General features: G+C 46.9%; 1 protein-coding gene across 10 annotated transcripts in view; it reads left to right on the top strand.

Moving 5' to 3' along the window:
- ephb3b (eph receptor B3b) overlaps window positions 1–21,324 on the top strand; it is a 106,654-nt gene that overhangs the window by 54,777 nt on the left and 30,553 nt on the right. For 6 of the 10 annotated variants that reach the window (XM_031822333.1, XM_031822340.1, XM_031822336.1 and 3 more), the window contains exons 3-7: window positions 3,675–4,380; window positions 10,954–11,109; window positions 12,346–12,681; window positions 19,699–19,823; window positions 20,349–20,511. In XM_031822333.1, the coding sequence (XP_031678193.1) occupies window positions 3,675–4,380; window positions 10,954–11,109; window positions 12,346–12,681; window positions 19,699–19,823; window positions 20,349–20,511 (1,486 nt within the window). The remainder of the gene's footprint in view (window positions 1–3,674; window positions 4,381–10,953; window positions 11,110–12,345; window positions 12,682–19,698; window positions 19,824–20,348; window positions 20,512–21,324) is intronic. The other 4 variants (XM_031822335.1, XM_031822342.1, XM_031822343.1 and 1 more) reach the window with 1 other exon arrangement.

A 21,324-nucleotide genomic window follows, 5' to 3' on the forward strand; every position in this document is an offset into this window, starting at 1 on the left:
AGGAACAGTGGGTTAACTGGCCTAGGAACAGTGGGTTAACTGGCCTAGGAACAGTGGGTTAACTGGCCTAGGAACAGTGGGTTAACTGGCCTAGGAACAGTGGGGTTAACTGGCCTAGGAACAGTGGGTTAACTGGCCTAGGAACAGTGGGTTAACTGGCCTAGGAACAGTGGGTTAACTGGCCTAGGAACAGTGGGTTAACTGGCCTAGGAACAGTGGGTTAACTGGCCTAGGAACAGTGGGTTAACTGCCTAGGACAGTGGGTTAACTGGTCTAGGAACAGTGGGTTAACTGGCCTAGGAACAGTGGGTTAACTGGCCTAGGAACAGTGGGTTAACTGGCCTAGGAACAGTGGGTTAACTGGTCTAGGAACAGTGGGTTAACTGGCCTAGGAACAGTGGGTTAACTGGCCTAGGAACAGTGGGTTAACTGGTCTAGGAACAGTGGGTTAACTGCCTGTTCAGGGCAGAACCCCCCGGCCAAACCCGGACGATGCTGGGCCAATTATGCGCTGCCCAATGGGACTCACTATCACGGCCGGTTGTGATACCAGCTTGGATTCAAACCAGTGTATATGTAGTGATGCCTCAAGCACTACGATTCCGTGCCTTAGACCACTGCGCCACTCGGAAGCCCCATGTTGAGTTGGCATATCGTTTGTACATGGCTGTGCACATTTTATTTCTTATTTTTTAGAAACAAAGGAAATTAATATTGAAACGTATGTGGGCATTCCTTGTCAATTTACCACAGAGTTGACTTGTAAAAGCCATAACTATATTATTTTAGTCCAAAATCGATGCCGAAGAACTTGACCCTGTTTCACACAGCAACTCGCTCTCACAGTCTCACGTCAGAGTTAGACAAAATCGATGCCGAAGAACTTGACCCTGTTTCACACAGCAACTCGCTCTCACAGTCTCACGTCAGAGTTAGACAAAATCGATGCCGAAGAACTTGACCCTGTTTCACACAGCAACTCGCTCTCACAGTCTCACGTCAGAGTTAGACGTTCATCCATGTTTTTCAAACGTCACATTTCGAGAGATTTTGAAGACCTCCAATTTCAAAGTGTTTAAGGTTTAAGTTTAGGCATTTTTCTCCAAATTATTTAAGTTTAGATTTAGTTTTGACATTAACTCCAAATTATTTACGTTTAGGTTTTAGTTTAGGTATTGACTCTGAAATCTTAAGATTATGTTTAAATTTAGGTATTGACTCCAAATGATTTAAGTTTAGGTTTTAGTTTAGGTATTGACTCTGAAATATTAAGGTTAGGCATTAAATCTGAATGGTTAAGGTTAAGTTTAAGGTTTGCAATAGGCTTAAAACAAAAACTCTCAAAAACAACTTTCCCATTCTTTCTTTCTATCGCTGGATTCGATCTTGCAAGCGTATGGAATGAGATGCATGATGGGAGATGACGTGGAAACCGGCCACTAGGGGCAACAGTGAGCGCTGTTACTATCAAGTAGGTTTAGATTTTGCCGTTGTGGGATGGGATTGCCCCTAGTGGCCGGTTTCCACATCATCTCCCGACGTCCCTGAGACATAGACGGACGTCAAATACTGACTTGTATCACAGGTGACCTGGCTGTTCACACGACCATCTAATGTATCTTGCCTATGCCGCTCTGTACCATCACTCACTCATATATCTTTATGTACATATTCTTTATACTTGTGTCTATAAGGTAGTAGTTTTGGAATTGTTAGTTAGATTACTTGTTCGTTATTACTGCATTGTCGGAACTAGAAGCACAAGCATTTCGCTACACTCGCATTAACATCTGCTAACCATGTGTATGTGACAAATAAAATTTGATTTGACCTACCAAATTCATTCACGTTTGGTAAGCAAGGATGGCAAGAAGTGTCTGTATTTGTGCTGCACGTGTGGTCTCACGGGGTTGACCTCCACACACACACACACACACACACACACACACACACACACACAATCTCTCTTTTGTACACTCGGGTGATTTATTACACTGAACTAAATACCCATTGACACTTTATGCTTTCTCTCGTCCCATTGACCTGGCTGGTGATTATCGATTCCCCCCCCGCCGGTTCCCTCAGATAGCCCGAGTATTAAAGCCTTCTCTGTGGTTTATCCTCAACTAAGCCCCCCCCCCCTCTCCCTTAGGTCGCCAGGGTCCTGCTGGATTAATAGCCTGTCTTCACTACATCCATATTAGGCCTCTAATTAAGAGTCCTCAGCCTCAGAGAGAAAACTTTTCGGGAAAAAAACTAATCGGTGTTATTTTCTCACTTTCTCTCTGTATCTCGGGCAGTGTCAACGTTTCGGTGGTAAACTCGATTGACCCAGAACAGGGTGGTGAATTGAAGAGCGAGGTCAAACATGGCGTTTACTGATGTTGTCCATTTTGACTCAGGATGGGTTGTTTCAGAGTTGTTGGTGCATTGTCTAGTTGGAAGCCTAGTGTGTCGGTTGACATTCTTTGCAGTTTTCCCATTTGGCCCCACTTGAAAAGGTTGTTTTGCTTCGATTGACATAATCGTCATAAACATCCTCGGTCGAGTGTAGCCATGTATTGAGACATTAAAGTTAAAGTAGTTAAAAATAAACCACGTCTGTTCTGTAAATAACACTTGTAGCACCACAGTCTCATTTACTCAGTAATCAGAGCTGTTGCCTCGGTAATTCATCTCTTTGGGCTGTGAGATAAATAATTAAGAAGGAAAAGACAAAGATGATGGTAACCTTTTTTGCCGGCTGTAGAGGTAGATGCGATCATTGAAATGTCATTGAAACGTAATTAAAACGTCATTGAAACGTCATTGAAACGGAATTAAAACGTAATTGAAACGGAATTAAAACGTCATTGTAACGTAATTAAAACGTCATTGAAACGTCATTGAAATGTCATTGAAACGTCATTGAAACGTAACTAAAACATCATTGAAACGTCATTGAAACGTAATTAAAACGTAATTAAAACGTCATTGAAACGTCATTGAAACTTTCATTGAAACGTAATTACTTGTGAGGTGGCGACTATTCGGTAACCCGGAGAATGAGGTATACAACAGGGCTGTTCGTTTTTTTTTGGGAAGTGCTGGGCTGACACTCCATCATAATTGTGATGAATTCGCTGTCCCTTTTGTTTCCCTGACTCATTGCTGCGTAACCAGAGATGAAAGGCCGTGGCACGGCTGGAAACAGCACTCCACCTAAATACGCAGACCGGAACGTAATTGAAAATAAAATGCGACTTATCGTTTCTTTCATCTGTCTGTTTCTAATGGTACCAATTCACCTCATTTCTCTCTTCTAGTTGTGTTATTGGACTCTGAGGTCAGAACAGACCAGTCTGTCTGTCTGTCTGTCTGTCTGTGTCTGTGTGTGTGTGTGTGTGTGTGTGAGAGAGAGTGTATGAGTGCGTGTGAGAGAGTGGGAGAGTGTGTGTCAGAGTGTGTGTGTGAGAAAGAAAGTGTGTGTGTGTGTGTGTGGGAGTGTGTGTGTGGGTGTGTGAGAGTGTGTGTGTGAATGAGAGTGTTCTGCCAATGTGTTTATGAATGCATACAGTATAGGACATTTGACCTTAGTTTGACCATAACACTAACCTCTATCTCCCTCCCTCCCTCCCTCCCTCCCTCCCTCCCTCCCTCCCTCCCTCCCTCCCTCCCTCTTTCTCCACCCACAGTGGGAGGAGGTGAGTGGCTACGATGACGCCATGAACCCCATCCGGACGTACCAGGTGTGCAACGTGCGCGAGGCCAACCAGAACAACTGGCTACGCAGTGACTTCATCCCACGCAAAGACGTCCTCAGAGTCTACGTGGAGATGAAGTTCACTGTGCGCGACTGCAACAGCATCCCCAACATCCCCGGCTCCTGCAAGGAGACCTTTAACCTCTTCTACTACGAGTCCGACTCAGACTCGGCCACGGAGACGAGTCCATTCTGGATGGAAAATCCCTATGTGAAGGTGGACACCATCGCGCCCGATGAGAGTTTCTCCATGTTGGAGTCGGGAAGGGTGAACACGAAAGTACGGAGCTTCGGACCTCTTTCCAAGACTGGGTTTTACCTGGCATTCCAAGATCTGGGGGCTTGTATGTCGCTGATTTCTGTCCGAGTCTTCTATAAGAAGTGTTCGACCACCATCGCGAACTTCGCCGTGTTCCCCGAGACGGCCACGGGGGCAGAGGCCACGTCGTTGGTCATCGCGCCCGGAACATGTGTTCCCAACGCTCTTGAGGTGTCCGTGCCTCTCAAGCTGTACTGCAACGGGGACGGCGAATGGATGGTTCCCGTGGGATCGTGCACCTGCGCGTCCGGGTTCGAGCCCGCGATGAAGGACACCCAGTGTCAGGGTGAGTGTGACATCAAGGACACTCAATGTCAGGGTGAGTTTTTTTTGGTGGCCATTTTTGGGGTGCTTTGTGTGTCCACTTTGGGGTCAGCTATTTTGTGTCAAAATGTCAACTACATTCAGCCTTACTGATTTTGAAACAAAGAAACCAACAATGCACAAAAAAACTGATCATATAGTCAGTGTACTCTCTCTACCTCCCCTGACTTCGATTGTCCCAGTAGTAGATTCATAAATAAACGTGTTGTCAGTAACCTATATGACACCTGAGCAAGCTGGACAGTTCTAGGAGAGTGAGGTCTGATAGAGAACAGAACAGGTTCACAGAGGTTCAGACCAAGATGAATTAAAACAGCAGGCCACGGCTCAGATGGAGTGCAGGGGACAGAGAGTGGAGGGGAGGAGGGAGGGAGGGGAAAAGAGGTGGGGGGTACTGGAACGTTAGACTGGGGGTAGCGGAACGTTAGACTGGGGGGGTAGTGGAACGTTAGAGTCAAGGTAGTGGAATGTTAGACTGGGGGTAGTGGAACGTTAGACCTAGGGGGTAGTGGAACATTAGACTGGGGGTATTGGAACGTTAGACTGGGGGTAGTGGAACGTTAGACTGGGGGGTAGTGGAACGTTAGACTGGGGGGGTAGTGGAACGTTAGACTCGGGGTAGTGGAATGTTAGACCTAGGGGGTAGTGGAACATTAGACTGGGGGTAGTGGAACGTTAGACTGGGGGGTAGTGGAACATTAGACTGGGGGGGTAGGGGAACGTTAGACTGGGGGTAGTGGAACGTTATACTGGGTGTAGTGGAACGATAGACTAGAGGTAGTGGAACGTTAGACTGGGGGGGTAGTGGAATGTTGACTGGCCGATGTCAGAGTTATCGATTTGCACGGCTGATTGTGATGCGGGGTGTGTGTGTGTGTGTGTGTGTGTGTGGGTGTGTGTGTGTGTGTGTGTGTGTGTGTGTGTGTGTGTGTGTGTGTGTGTGTTTGTACGTGTACGCGCACGCGCACGCGTGTGTCAGGCCTGTACATCACGACACCCTGTAGACAGAGAAGGAGATTCAGGAGAGAGATAAACAGAAAGGAAGAGCGTGTAGCTTAGGAATGATCTGGAAGTTTAAGAAGAAAATACATTGAGAGAAACAGGGGTGTTCTTCATGTCGCATGCACCCTACAGTGCATGGCATTGAATGTGTACCCACCTTTTAAAGGGTGTGCGAGTGGGCACAGTAAATCTATTGGCCGGGGTGCGTGGTTAAAAACTCATTTGTTTGCCTCTGGCAGCTCAAGGGCAAATCCCTGGCGACTGGGCCTGATAAAATGCTCTCTAATCATGTTCACCGGAAACCACAGTGGATAAATCTCCCTGTCGCCTCTCTCTTTTTCCCTATTTACTATTTATCTGTCTATTGCTCTAACTCTCCCTTTCTCTTTCTCTCTCTCTCTCTCTCTCTCGCTCTCTCGGTCTCTCTCTCTGTCCCTCTCTCTCTCTGTCTCTCTCTCTCTCTCTCTTTCTGTCTCTCTCGCTCTCTCTGTCCCTCTCTCTTTCTATCTCTCTCTCTTTTTCTATCTCTCTCTTTCTCTCTCTCTCTCTCCCTCTCCCTCTCTCTCTCTTTCCCTCTCTCTCTCTTTCTGTCTCTCTCTCTGTCTCTCTTTCTCCCTCTCTCACTGTCTGACTTTCTCTGTTTGTCGACCTGTACATCTCTTCCTCTCTCTTTTTCTATCTCTCCCACTCTCTCTCTACCTCCCTCGCTCTCTCCTTCTCTCTCTGTCTTTCTGTGTATGTCTACCTGTACATCTCCCACTCTCTCTCTCTCTCTCTCTCTCTCTCTGACTTTCTGTGTATGTCTACCTGTACATCTCCCACTCTCTCTCCCTCTCTCTCTCTCTCTCTCTCTCTCTCTCTCTGACTTTCTATGTATGTCTACCTGTACATCTCCCACTCTCTCTCTCTCTCTCTCTCTCTCTCTGACTTTCTGTGTATGTCTACCTGTACATCTCCCACTCTCTCTCTACCTCCCTCGCTCTCTCCTTCTCTCTCTGACTGTCTGTGTATGTCTACCTGTACATCTCCCACTCTCTCTCCCTCTCTGACTTTCTGTGTATGTCTACCTGCACATCTCCCACTCTCTCTCCCTCTCTGACTTTCTGTGTATGTCTACCTGCACATCTCCCACTCTCTCTCCCTCTCTCCCTCTCTGACTTTCTGTGTATGTCTACCTGCACATCTCCCACTCTCTCTCCCTCTCTGACTTTCTGTGTATGTCTACCTGCACATCTCTCTCTCCCTCTCTCCCTCTCTGAATGTCTGTGTATGTCTACCTGCACATCTCTCTCTCCTTGTCCTCTCCCTCTCTGACTGTCTGTGTATGTCTACCTGCACATCTCTCTCTCCCTCTCTCTCTCTCTCTCTGACTGTCTGTGTATGTCTACCTGCACATCTCTCTCTCCTTGTCCTCTCCCTCTCTGACTGTCTGTGTATGTCTACCTGCACATCTCTCTCTCCTTGTCCTCTCCCTCTCTCCCTCTCTGACTGTCTGTGTATGTCTACCTGCACATCTCTCTCTCCTTGTCCTCTCCCTCTCTGACTGTCTGTGTATGTCTACCTGCACATCTCTCTCTCCTTGTCCTCTCCCTCTCTCTCTCTCTGACTGTCTGTGTATGTCTACCTGCACATCTCTCTCTCCTTGTCCTCTCCCTCTCTGACTGTCTGTGTATGTCTACCTGCACATCTCTCTCTCCTTGTCCTCTCCCTCTCTCTCTCTCTGACTGTCTGTGTATGTCTACCTGCACATCTCTCTCTCCTTGTCCTCTCCCTCTCTCTCTCTCTGACTGTCTGTGTATGTCTACCTGCACATCTCTCACTCCCTCTCTCTCTCTCTGACTGTCTGTGTATGTCTACCTGCACATCTCTCTCTCCTTGTCCTCTCCCTCTTGTATTATTGTTTTATTCCCACTTTCTCTCCTAGTCTAAAGGTCCTTGAGCCGTAAGCTCAGCATGAGAGGGTATAGACAGAGACGAAGATAGTACGGGAGAGAGAGAGGAGGAAAAAGAGAGGGAGAGAGAGTGAGAGAGGGATAGAGGGCCAGAGAGAGAGAGAGAGAGAGGGATAGAGGGCCAGAGAGAGAGAGCGAAAGAGAGAGAGAGGGAGGGAGAGAGAGAGAGAGAAAGAGAGAAACAGAGAGAGGGAGGGAGAGAGAGAGAGACAGAGAGAGAGAGCGAAAAAGGGAGAGAGAGAGAGAGAAAGAGAGAGAGAGCGAGCAAGAGAGACAAAGAGAGATGGAATGAGAGCGAGAGAAAAAGAGATAGACAGAGAGAGAGAGAGAGAAAAGGTCAACCAGTGAAGAACAAACATCTTTGTAAATACAACCCATATTTTTGCATATTTATTTTCTCTTTTGTACTTTAACCATTTGAACATCGCTACAAACAAAGTATATATATAAATATATATAAAATGACATTTCTAATCTCTTTATTCTTTTGGGACTTCTGTGAGTGCAATGTTTACTGTTCATTTTTATTGTTTATATTATCTACTTCACTTTCTTTGGCAATGTAAACATATGTTTCCCATGCCAATGAAGCCACATTGAATTGAATTGAGAGAGAGAGAGAGAGAGAGAGAGAGAGAGAGAGGAGAGAGAGAGAGAGAGAGAGAGAGGGAGAGGGAGAGAGGGAGAGAGAGAGAGAGAGAGAGAGAGAGAGAGAGAGAGAGAGAGAGAGAGAGAGAGAGAGAGAGAGAGACAGAGAGAGAGAGAGAGAGAGAGAGAGAGAGACAGAGAGAGAGAGAGAGAGAGAGAGAGAGAGACAGAGAGAGAGAGAGAGAGAGAGAGAGGGAGAGAGAGAGAGAGAGAGGGAGAGAGATCTGCAAAAAAAACAATCTTGCAGGACGAGCATCTTATCTGACCACCCCCCACACCACCTTAGCTAGGTTAGTGCCCTTCAAACACGATAATTCATAATGAACATGAAAAACAACCAACACATATAGCACAACTAGCATGCTGCTAGCACGTTCATATCTTGACTGGTGGTGTTAGGGGGGGGGAAATGCTGTCGCTTCCTGTTACTCTGGTAGCCATTGCTTTGGGTGATTAATGATTGAAAGACAAACACACTCAGTGATAATGAACACGGCTCAGCAGGCTAATGCAGCTTATGCACCAATATTTAACCTTCACACAGAGGGCAACGGTGATGATCGTGACAAGAACCAGTCCCACAATGCTATCATTGACCTCATTTCCACCCGTTTCCAAATGATTCTTTCAACAGGAAGCAAACATAACCAGTAGCAACACGGAAGATGTTGAACCAAAACAACCTTGACACTGAGGAGTGAGCTGGCGGATCATGCTAATCAACATTTGCTCTCTCACCTTCCTTTCCCCTTTTTTTTTTCATTAACACACCAAGATGGTTCCATTCATCTTCTAATTAACATGACAGTTTAGTGAGATATAGAAAGATAGAGCCGCCTGTTGCCTGCGCCGTGCTTTCCTGTGCTGTGTGCTGCCTCCTGACTCATCACCTTTCCTGTGCTGCGTGCTGCCTCCTGACTCATCACCTTTCCTGTGCTGCCTCCTGACTCATCACCTTTCCTGTGCTGCCTGCCTCCTGACTCATCACCTTTCCTGTGCTGCCTGCCTCCTGACTCATCACCTTTCCTGTGCTAACTCCTGACTCATCACCTTTCCTGTGCTGCCTGCCTCCTGACTCATCACCTTTCCTGTGCTGCCTCCTGACTCATCACCTTTCCTGTGCTGCGTGCTGCCTCCTGACTCATCACCTTTCCTGTGCTGCGTGCTGCCTCCTAACTCATCACCTTTCCTGTGCTGCGTGCTGCCTCCTGACTCATCACCTTTCCTGTGCTGCCTCCTGACTCATCACCTTTCCTGTGCTGCGTGCTGCCTCCTAACTCATCACCTTTCCTGTGCTGCGTGCTGCCTCCTGACTCATCACCTTTCCTGTGCTGCCTCCTAACTCATCACCTTTCCTGTGCTGCCTCCTGACTCATCACCTTTCCTGTGCTGCCTCTTGACTCATCAGCTTTCCTGTGCTGCGTGCTGCCTCCTGACTCATCACCTTTCCTGTGCTGTGTGCTGCCTCCTGACTCATCACCTTTCCTGTGCTGCGTGCTGCCTCCTGACTCATCACCTTTCCTGTGCTGCGTGCTGCCTCCTGACTCATCACCTTTCCTGTGCTGCGTGCTGCCTCCTGACTCATCACCTTTCCTGTGCTGCGTGCTGCCTCCTGACTCATCACCTTTCCTGTGCTGCGTGCTGCCTCCTGACTCATCACCTTTCCTGTGCTGCCTCCTGACTCATCACCTTTCCTGTGCTGCCTGCCTCCTAACTCATCACCTTTCCTGTGCTGCCTGCCTCCTAACTCATCACCTTTCCTGTGCTGCCTCCTAACTCATCACCTTTCCTGTGCTGCCTCCTAACTCATCACCTTTCCTGTGCTGCCTCCTGACTCATCACCAGAGTTATAAACTTGGATAGGGAGTCTACAAAGGGCACCGATTGACAATGTTATGACACTTTCCATCAGAGAAACGATGTGCCTCCGGGTAGCATTGAGAACACATTACATCTATACCAGAGGAGGCTGGTGGAAGGAGCTATAGGAGGACGGGCTCATTGTAACGACTGGAATCAAATAAGTGGAACGGTTTCATTCATTCCATTCTAGCCGTTACAATGAGCCTGTCCTCCTATAGCTCCTCCCACCAGCCTCCACTGATCTATACCAAATCCATTATCCATTAGTGGTGCAGTAAACTGGATGAATTAGAAAAAGGCCGACTATTGGCATGTTACTGGGAAGTAAAGGTTGTTCCCAAGTGGCAGGGAAGTATGTGTGTGTGTGTGTTTGTGTCTAGGTGTGACAGTGTGTGTGTCAGTGTGTGTGTTTGTCAGTGTGTGTGTGTGTGTATCAGTGTGTGTCGGTGTGTGAGTGAGTGTGTGTGTGTGTGTGTTTGTCAATGTGTGTGTGTGTCAGTGTGTGTGCGTGTGTGTTTGTCAGTGTGTGTGTGTGTGTGTGTGTTTGTGTGTGTGTGTATCAGTGTGTCGGTGTGTGAGTGCATTAAGGAGTTCAGAGGAAGCTTCACGCAAGCTTGTGTGTTTTCCTCTGAGCGGTGTGCTAGTAATTTGTGATGACAGCGTGTGCATGCTGGTTAAAACCACCGTCTTTCTCCAACGTTGGCGGTGCTCTCCATGGGGAAAACTAACACAAAACCAGCACCAGTGAGAGCTGTCCGTTATGAGGGAAGCTGTAGTTTACCACAAAGGCTCAGAGAGAGTGCCATGATAACACACGGACATACTGTTCACACACACACACTGACAAACACACACACCAAAAACAACATCAACATTCAACGACATTCAGTAAAAAGCTAAAGATTGAAATGAGTGTGTTTTCATTGAGCTGTGTTAACCCAGTCCACTTTATCTGTGTACTTTCACTGGCTATTGGACTCACTCTGTTCTCTCTCTCTCTCTCTCTCTCTCTCTCTCTCTCTCTCTCTCTCTCTCTCTCTCTCTCTCTCTCTCTCTCTCTCTCTCTCTCTCTCTCTCTCTCTCTCTCTCTCTCTCTCTCTCAGCTTGCAGCCCGGGCACGTTCAAATCCAAGCAGGGCGAGGGTTTCTGCACACCCTGCCCACCCAACAGCCGTACCAGCTCTGGCGCAGCCAACGTATGCTCCTGTAGAAACGGCTTCTACCGCTCAGACACAGACTCACCAGACAACGCCTGCACCAGTAAGTGGCATGCTAGCATATACCCATAAACTTACAGTCGTTGCACCAGTTAGCAGGATGCTAGCATGTACCCATAGACTTACAGTCGTTGCACCAGTTAGCAGGATGCTAGCATATACCCATAGACTTACAGTCGTTGCACCAGTTAGCAGGATGCTAGCATATACCCATAGATTTACAGTCATTGCATCAGTTAGCAGGATGCTAGCATATACCCATAGATTTACAGTCATTGCATCAGTTAGCAGGATGCTAGCATATACCCATAGATTTACAGTCATTGCATCAGTTAGCAGGATGCTAGCATATACCCATAGACTTACAGTCATTACACCAGAAAGCGGGCCATTTTGCAACTAGTTGAGTTACTGTGTATATACAGTAAATACGTTTTCCAAATAAAACAACCAACATGAGAATTTGCTGCTCAAGGGCCTGTATAGAGTCAGGTTGTGGGTAACACTGAAGAAACAAGTCGTTTCTCTCTGAACTATGGCCTCCCCACAGCACCTGTATCGTTCCTCTCTGAAGGTTCTGACAACATTCCCACATTGCTACATGTACAACAACAGTCCTAACAAACTTTAGCCTGACGTTATCGCTGCCTATACGTCCGTACAGCCGCTACCTCGCTCTGGCAGAGTGGAGGAACTTATCTAGTGGATGTGTCTTAGTTAAGTACATGGAGACCATGCACACACACACACACACACACACACACACACACACACACACACACACACACACACACAGAGACTAATCCTTTCACTGGTGGTGATTCTCCCAAAATGCTGCCAGAGATATGGCTCCCTAGCTGTTCGTACCCCAAAGTGCTGCCAATAATTGGATAAGAATTGCTTCTCTGCTGCCAATAGTCTCTCTCATCCCCTTTAGCTGTTTCCACACAGCACAAATATGCGTGCACGTGCACAAGCTGGCATGCACGTGCACGCACACAAACACCCTCTCACACGCTCTCCTCCTCGCAGAAAGAACTGTAACGTCCGTTTATTTTGTTTTAAGCTTTCTCCAAGCAGAGAGAAGAGAACTCACCTCATCTAGCACCCCTAGCATCAAAGTCCTAATGAAATAGAATATATTACATTCTAATCCTTGTTATATTTGATGTCCTGGTGGAATTGTTCAACATTGATGCTTTGGCAATAATTTTGTCTTGACAATAAAGTATTTTTAAATTTAAAAAAATATTTTTTTTGTCTTTTGTTCCTCCCACAGCCGTTCCCTCGGCCCCGCGCAACGTCATCTCCAACGTCAATGAGACCTACCTGGTCCTGGAGTGGAGCGAGCCTCGTGACTCGGGCGGTCGCGACGACATCTTCTACAACGTCATCTGCAAGAAGTGCCTGCCCGAGCGCGGCATGTGCTCGCGCTGCGACGACAATGTAGACATCTCGCCGCGCCACCTGGGCCTGACGCAGCGGCGCGTGGCGGTCCGAAACCTGCAGGCCCACACCCAGTACAGCTTTGAGATCCAGGCCGTCAACGGCGTGTCGAATAAGAACCCGTACACGCCGCAGTTCTCCGCCGTCAATATCACCACCAACCAAGCCGGTAGGTAGAAGCTTGACTGTTGTATTGGATCGAATATACTTTTATTGTTGTATTGTGAAACAAACCAAAAGATACACAGAAAGAGAACAAGGTCAGCCACAGAGAAACAATCCCTGGATGAATTAACGGTGTACAGTGCCTTTCTCAAGGGCACAACGGCACTGTGCTACAATCAGTGCTGCACTTTTACGATAGAATTGGTTAAGATGGTGTTTGTGTCAAATCAAATCAAGCTTTTTATAAATTTCAGGATAAAAACGAATAAATAAAAAAATTATGAAAATAAAAGCTGGAATATTTTAGTACACAACAAACAAGATAAAATATAATGTAAATAATAAGATAAAAGTATTTTTCAGCAGCAATGCAGGTAGAAGTAGATGTTTGTTATGATAGCTACAGTCCCTCTGTATGTACAGTGCCTTGCAAATGTTTTCACCCCCCCCTTTTGGCATTTTTCCTATTTTGTTTCATTACAACCTGTAATTTAAATACATTTTTATCTGGATTTCATGTAATGGACATACACAAAATAGTCCAAATTGGTGAAGTGAAATGAAAAAGAATTACTTATAATAAATAAAATCCTGAAAAGTGGTGCGTGCATATGTATTCACCCCCTTTGCTATGAATCCCCTAAATAAGATCTGGTGCCACCAATTATCTTCAGAAGTCACATAATTAGTTAAATAAAGTCCACCTGTGTGCACATGATCTGTCACATGATCTCAGTGTATATACACCTGTTCTGAAAGGCCCCAGAGTCTGCAACACCACTAAGCAAGGGGCACCACCAAGCAAGCGGCACTATGAAGACCAAGGAGCTCTCCACACAGGTCAGGGACAACTTTGTGGAGAAGTACAGATCATGGTTGCGTGATAAAAACATATCCGAAACTTTGAACATCCCACGGAGCACCATTAAATCCATTATTAAAATATGGAAAGAATATGGCATCCCAACAAACCTGCCAAGAGAGGGCCGCCCACCAAAACTCATGGACCAGGCAAGGAGGGCTTTAATCAGAGAGGCAACAAAGAGACCAAAGATAACCCTGAAGGAGCTGCAAAGCTCCACAGCGGAGATTGGAGTATCTGTCCATAGGACCACTTTAACCCGTACACTCCACAGAGCTGGGCTTTACAGAAGAGTGTTTGTCCATAGGACCACTTTAACCCGTACACTCCACAGAGCTGGGCTTTACAGAAGAGTGTCTGTCCATAGGACCACTTTAACCCGTACACTCCACAGAGCTGGGCTTTACAGAAGAGTGTCTGTCCATAGGACCACTTTAACCCGTACACTCCACAGAGCTGGGCTTTACAGAAGAGTGTCTGTCCATAGGACCACTTTAACCCGTACACTCCACAGAGCTGGGCTTTACAGAAGAGTGTCTGTCCATAGGACCACTTTAACCCGTACACTCCACAGAGCTGGGCTTTACAGAAGAGTGTCTGTCCATAGGACCACTTTAACCCGTACACTCCACAGAGCTGGGCTTTACAGAAGAGTGTCTGTCCATAGGACCACTTTAACCCGTACACTCCACAGAGCAGGGCTTTACAGAAGAGTGGCCAGAAAAAAGCCATTGGTTAAACAAAAACATAAGCAAACACGTTTAGTTTTTGCCAAAAGGCGAAGACTCCCCAAACATATGAAGAAGGTACTCTAGTCAGATGAGACAAAAATGTAGCTTTTTTGCCATCAAGGAAAAAGCTTTGTCTGGAGCAAACCCAACACCTCACATCACCCGGAGAACACCATCCCCAGAAGCATGGAGGTGGTAGCATCATGCTATGGGGATGTTTTTCATTGGCAGGGACAGGGAAAACTGGCCATTAATTGGAGGATTGATGGATGGCGCTAAATACAGGGAAATTCTTGAGGGAAACCAGTTTCAGTCTTCCAGAGATTTGAGACTGGAATGGAGGTTCACCTTCTAGCAGGACAATGACCCTAAATGTGTTGGAATGGCCAAGTCAAAGCCCAGACCTCAATCCAATTGAGAATCTGTGGTATGACTTAAAGATTGCTGTACACCAGCGGAACCCATCCAACTTGAAGGAGCTGGAGCAATTTTGCCTTGAAGAATGGCCAAAAATCCCAGTGGTTAGATGTGCCAAACTAATAGAGACATACCCCAAGAAACTTGCAGCTGTAATTGCAGCAAAAGGTGGCTCTACAAAGTATTGATTTTGGGCGGGTGAATAGTTATGCACGCTCAAGTTTTCAGTTGTTTTTTTTACAATAAAACATATTTAGCTTCTTCAAAGTGGTAGTCATGTTGTGTAAATCAATAGATTCAAACCCCCCCAAAAATCTATTTTAATTCCAGGTTGTAAGGCAACAAAATAGAAAAAATGCCAAGGGGGGTGAATACTTTCACAAGCCACTGTAAGTATGGGTTACATACAGTATGCAGTTTAAGTGAGGTATAAGAAGAAAAACAATGGCATGAGCTGTTACCAAAGGACATTTCCACAGCACTTGGCACACACCTCCACGAATAACAACAGTGAGGCAGTGTTCTGCCCGCTAGGATCAACCCACTGTTAACCCATGGCATCTTCAGTAACTACCTAGCTAACCCATTTGGTTCCTTGGATTTTGTGGGATTCAACCCACTGTTAACTGGTTTCCCACTAGTTTCACATTGATTGTGGGGGAATGAAGCCAAATATTTTCTGACTGGTAAAACATCATGTTTTTTTTTTTACCTTCTGAGAACAGAAGTGAAAATTTCACCTCTTCTGGAAAGGTTTATTTTTATGTTGCAGGGAAGTTCTGAGAATGTATAACTCTGGTTCCAGGGAGGTTCTGAGAATGTATAACTCTGGTTCCAGGGAGGTTCTGAGAATGTTTAACTCTGGTTCCAGGGAAGTTCTGAGAATGTATAACTCTGGTTCCAGGGAGGTTCTGAGAATGTATAACTCTGGTTCCAGGGAGGTTCTGAGAATGTATAACTCTGGTTCCAGGGAAGTTCTGAGAATGTATAACTCTGGTTCCAGGGAGGTTCTGAGAATGTATAACTCTGGTTCCAGGGAGGTTCTGAGAATGTATAACTCTGGTTCCAGGGAGGTTCTGAGAATGTTTAACTCTGGTTCCAGGGAGGTTCTGAGAATGTTTAACTCTGGTTCCAGGGAAGTTCTGAGAATGTATAACTCTGGTTCCAGGGAGGTTCTGAGAATGTATAACTCTGGTTCCAGGGAAGTTCTGAGAACGTTTTACTATGGTTCCAGGGAGGTTCTGAGAACATTTTACTCTGGTTCCAAGGAGGTTCTGAGAACATTATGCTCTGGTTCAAGGGAGGTTCTGAAAAATGTTTTACTCTCGTTCCTTGAAACTTTTCCTGGGAGGTTTTATTAATTTTCTGAGAACAAAATTATAGGTTATTTGGAGGTTTTTTAATAACTTCCTTAAAACTTTCACTGAATGTTTCAGTAAGGCTTTTAATAACACTGCTAGCTTATTTTCTGTTAACTTTTTGAACTCCACCACAGACAGGACACATAATAAATAATAATAATAATAATAAATCATGCAAACACATGTTTATTGTGACACGGCATCAGTGAGATTCAAACCTATAATCTTATATTTTCTGTCTGTGGAAATGTTCCATTACACCACCAGGATGGAGCTATAATGCCCTGTTTACGAATAAAAAGCTGTTAATTTTAGTCTATTCTAACAGACAACAATTTCAAAGGAAATAAGCACTCATTAAGATCAGGTGTGGCCAATTAATGGGCACGGCCAAAACACCTGAACACACTTAACAAGATAGAGAAAAGAGAGTTTTGTTGATGCGGATAATGGAAATGATATGTATTTAAATAACATTCTTAGACATTCTCTGAACATTAGAAGAGTTTTCTTGTGGTTTTTATGGAAAGTTTCCTTAACATTCTGAAAATGGAATGTGTGTTCTTAAATAATTCTCGAAACAATTTGAGAACATGACTTTAAATAGAACCACGAGGAAAGCTGTAGGAAACATCGTACTGAAATTCCCACAGAAGAACAATGTTTCTAAACGTTCTTTGAACATATGGTTCTAAGAATGTTTTGTGCTTGCTAGGTAGGCCACCATAGCAATCTGCACCACCGAGACCTATACAGTTTTGTCTATGCATCTGAGAAGATGCAGGCTGGGCAAACCTCTTTTGGGGATAGATGATGAGTTAACTGGAGTGGGTAGTGTGTATTGAGTTTGCCTTGCTCTGTAGTCGACGTTCTTATACAGTTTTGAGTTTGGCCTGTGGCTGTTGCGTTAGGAACAGAGATATATGTTGGATTTTCCCTAGTTTAGGCCGATAACTAGGGTCTGATGGGTAGCTGGGGTTTGTGAGTAAGTTTGTGTGTAGACTTTGCCCTGGTGTAGGCTGATAGATAGGGTCTGATGGTTAGCTGGGGTTTGTGTGTAGACTTTGCCCTGGTGTAGGCTGATAGATAGGGTCTGATGGTTAGCTGGGGTTTGTGTGTAGACTTTGCCCTGGTGTAGGCTGATAGATAGGGTCTGATGGTTAGCTGGGGTTTGTGTGTAGACTTTGCCCTGGTGTAGGCTGATAGATAGGGTCTGATGGTTAGCTGGGGTTTGTGTGTAGACTTTGCCCTGGTGTAGGCTGATAGATAGGGTCTGATGGTTAGCTGGGGTTTGTGTGTAGACTTTGCCCTGGTGTAGGCTGATAGATAGGGTCTGATGGGTAGCTGGGGTTTGTGTGTAGACTTTGCCCTGGTGTAGGCTGATAGATAGGGTCTGATGGTTAGCTGGTTTTTGGCCATGGGTCTTTACGTAAAGTATTTCCTACAGACAGGCTCAGAGAGACCGGAATATACTTCTCCATGTTCCTCTTATCCCTTCAGTTTCTCCTCAAAGCCTAAGGAAAGGAATGGGAATGACCCACCGTTTGTGCCTGGGGGTCCTACACTCCTGTCCTACACCGTGCACCCCCCCCCCCCCCCGGAGGAGTGCAGGTCAGGGGGAGGAGAAGGGGGGCAGATATCTACTAGTGTGGGGGGGCCCAACCCGCTATGGTTACAGGTTAGTGTGGGGGGCCCAACCCTCCATGGTTACAGGTTAGTGTGGGGCTCAGCCCACCATGGTTACAGGTTAGTGTGGGGCCCAGCCCACCATGGTTACAGGTTAGTGTGGGGGGCCCAGCCCACCATGGTAACAGGTTAGTGTGGGGGGCCCAGCCCACCATGGTTACAGGTTAGTGTGGGGGGCCCAGCCCACCATGGTTACAGGTTAGTGTGGGGGGCCCAGCCCACCATGGTTACAGGTTAGTGTGGGGGGCCCAGCCCACCATGGTAACAGGTTAGTGTGCGGCTCAGCCCACCATGGTTACAGGTTAGTGTGTGGGGCTCAGCCCACCATGGTTACAGGTTAGTGTGGGGGGCCCAGCCCACCATGGTTACAGGTTAGTGTGGGGGGCCCAGCCCATCATGGTTACAGGTTAGTGTGGGGGGCCCAGCCCACCATGGTTACAGGTTAGTGTGGGGGGCCCAGCCCACCATGGTTACAGGTTAGTGTGGGGCCCAGCCCACCATGGTTACAGGTTAGTGTGGGGCTCAGCCCACCATGGTTACAGGTTAGTGTGGGGGGCCCAGCCCACCATGGTTACAGGTTAGTGTGGGGCTCAGCCCACCATGGTTACAGGTTAGTGTGGGGGGCCCAGCCCATCATGGTTACAGGTTAGTGTGGGGCCCAGCCCACCATGGTTACAGGTTAGTGTGGGGCTCAGCCCACCATGGTTACAGGTTAGTGTGGGGCTCAGCCCACCATGGTTACAGGTTAGTGTGGGGCCCAGCCCACCATGGTTACAGGTTAGTGTGGGGCCCAGCCCACCATGGTTACAGGTTAGTGTGGGGCCCAGCCCACCATGGTTACAGGTTAGTGTGGGGCCCAGTCCACCATGGTTACAGGTTAGTGTGGGGCTCAGCCCATCATGGTTACAGGTTAGTGTGGGGCTCAGCCCACCATGGTTACAGGTTAGTGTGGGGCCCAGCCCACCATGGTAACAGGTTAGTGTGGGGCTCAGCCCACCATGGTTACAGGTTAGTGTGGGGCTCAGCCCACCATGGTTACAGGTTAGTTTGTGGGGCCCAGCCCACCATGGTTACAGGTTAGTGTGGGGGGCCCAGCCCACCATGGTTACAGGTTAGTTTGTGGGGCTCAGCCCACCATGGTTACAGGTTAGTGTGGGGCTCAGCCCACCATGGTTACAGGTTAGTGTGGGGCCCAGCCCACCATGGTTACAGGTTAGTTTGTGGGGCTCAGCCCACCATGGTTACAGGTTAGTGGGGGGCCCAGCCCACCATGGTTACAGGTTAGTGTGGGGGGCCCAGCCCACCATGGTTACAGGTTAGTGTGGGGCCCAGCCCACCATGGTTACAGGTTAGTGTGGGGCTCAGCCCACCATGGTTACAGGTTAGTGTGGGGCTCAGCCCACCATGGTTACAGGTTAGTGTGGGGCTCAGCCCACCATGGTTACCAATTACTCCCCAGTGTCTTGGCCAGGAGGAGGCCCCTAGGCCCCTTAATCCTCAGGCTAGAGTGACCGGGGAATCTGCCCAGGGAGTATTGTCTGTGGGGAGAGGTTGGAGTTTTTCAGGGAGTGATGAGTGGCTGGTGGTAGGCTACTACGTGGGGATGGGGTTTTGGGCTTGGGAAGAAAGAGGAGGAGAGAGAGAGAGAGAGAGAGAGAGAGAAGGGGGGAATGAGAGAGAGGGGGAGAGGGAGGAGAGAGCGAGAGGGGGGGAAGAGAGGGGGAGAGGTCTGTGGTGGTGGGGGTGACAAAGACAAGAGGAAGAAAGGAGCTCTACGTGAAAGGATCAAAGTACCGAACTAAGGGATTAGAAACCTTTCAACAAAAAGCATTGGTGGGAAAGAGGGAGAAACAGAGTGTGTGTGTGTTGGGGGGTGCAATGATACAGGAAGGAATGGAAGGAAGAGGTGGATACTAGCAGTGAATTAACATCCATTTTGTCTTCCCTGTGCCCCGCTCTCACAGCTCCATCTGCAGTACCTACAGTTCACCTGATGGGGGCCACAGCTAGCACCATGAGTCTTTCCTGGCTGCCCCCTGAAAAACCCAATGGGATCATTCTGGATTACGAGATTAAGTACCATGAGAAGGTAAGCAACAACACAAGTCAACACTTCTTATTTCCACATCCTATTTCACAAGTCTTATTTTTGCATAAGTAATATCACCCCATTCACCTCAGCAACCGTTCTGACAGAAGCCTTAATCATGTCCCTCTGTCTTTCTGTCTTTCTTTCTTTCCTTCCTTCGTTCCCCTCCCAATATCCTCCTAATTTCTCTCTGTTCACCCCCCGACCTCCTTTTATAAAGTTGAAATGTTTCTGACTACTTCCATAACCTACACAAGGGAGAGGGTGTGTCCATGTGGATTGGCCTACCTGAGGAGAGAACAAAGTCTCTCAGTGTATCTCTGTTTGTTGTCCTGTTGTAGTCGATGATTGAAAGCTCTCTCATGCCGTTCTCCGGCTGTTCGGGAAGATTTGTTGGACACGGCATGCGCCTCACAGTGGGGTGTAGGGGAAGGCGATGAATACTGGTGATAATGATGAATGAGGGGATGTAGTTTGTTTTCTGATGCATTTCTAAACCGTTCCGTGTGCGTTTGGTTTTGGCAGGACCAGGGAGAAGCGATTGCCCACACAATGACCGCCCAAAGGAGTTCTGCCCGCATCGAGGGGCTGAAGGCCGGCACGCCATACGTGGTCCAGGTCCGGGCCCGCACAGTTGCCGGGTACGGTCGCTACAGCAGCCCCGCCGACTTCAGCACCAACCTGCAAAGTATGTTTGAGCTTGACTTTATTGATCCCCACAGGGGACATTGGGGTTCGTCACCAGCATTGTGTATTCAGTGCATTCAGAAAGTATTCAGACCCCTTGACTTTTTCGCAATTTTGTTACGTTACAGCTTTTTCTAAAATTGATTAAATTAACTTTTCCCCTCATCAATCTACACACAGTACCCCAAAGTGACATCACAATACCCCATAATGACATCACAATACCCCATAATGACATCACAATACCCCAAAGTGACAATGCAAAAACAAGTTTTCAGAATGTTTGCAAGTGTATATAAAAAATATATATATATAGCGTGGGGCAAAAAAGTATTTAGTCAGCCACCAATTGTGCAAGTTCTCCCACTGAAAAAGATGAGAGAGGCCTGTAATTTTCATCATAGGTACACTTCAACTATGACAGACAAAATGAGAAAAAAAATCCTGAAAATCACATTGTAGGATTTTTTATGAATTTATTTGCATGGTTTCTAGGGGTAAGTATAGGTACGGTTTCTAGGAGTAAGGGTAGGAATGGTAGTGGTAGGAATGGTTTCTAGGAGTAAGGGTAGGAATGGTTTCTAGTAGTAAGGGTAGGAATGGTTTCTAGTAGTAAGGGTAGGAATGCTTTCCAGGGGTAAGTGTAAACATGGTTTCTAGGGGTATGTGTAGGAATGGTTTCTAGGGGTAAGGGTAGGAATGGTTTCTAGGGGTAAGTGTAGGAATGGTTTCTAGGGGTAAGTGTAGGAATGGTTTCTAGGGGTAAGTGTAGGAATGGTTTCTAGGGGTAAGTGTAGGAATGGTTTCTAGGAGT

This window comes from Oncorhynchus kisutch, linkage group LG4, assembly GCF_002021735.2.
Source record: "Oncorhynchus kisutch isolate 150728-3 linkage group LG4, Okis_V2, whole genome shotgun sequence".
Classification (NCBI taxonomy): Eukaryota; Metazoa; Chordata; class Actinopteri; order Salmoniformes; family Salmonidae; genus Oncorhynchus; species Oncorhynchus kisutch.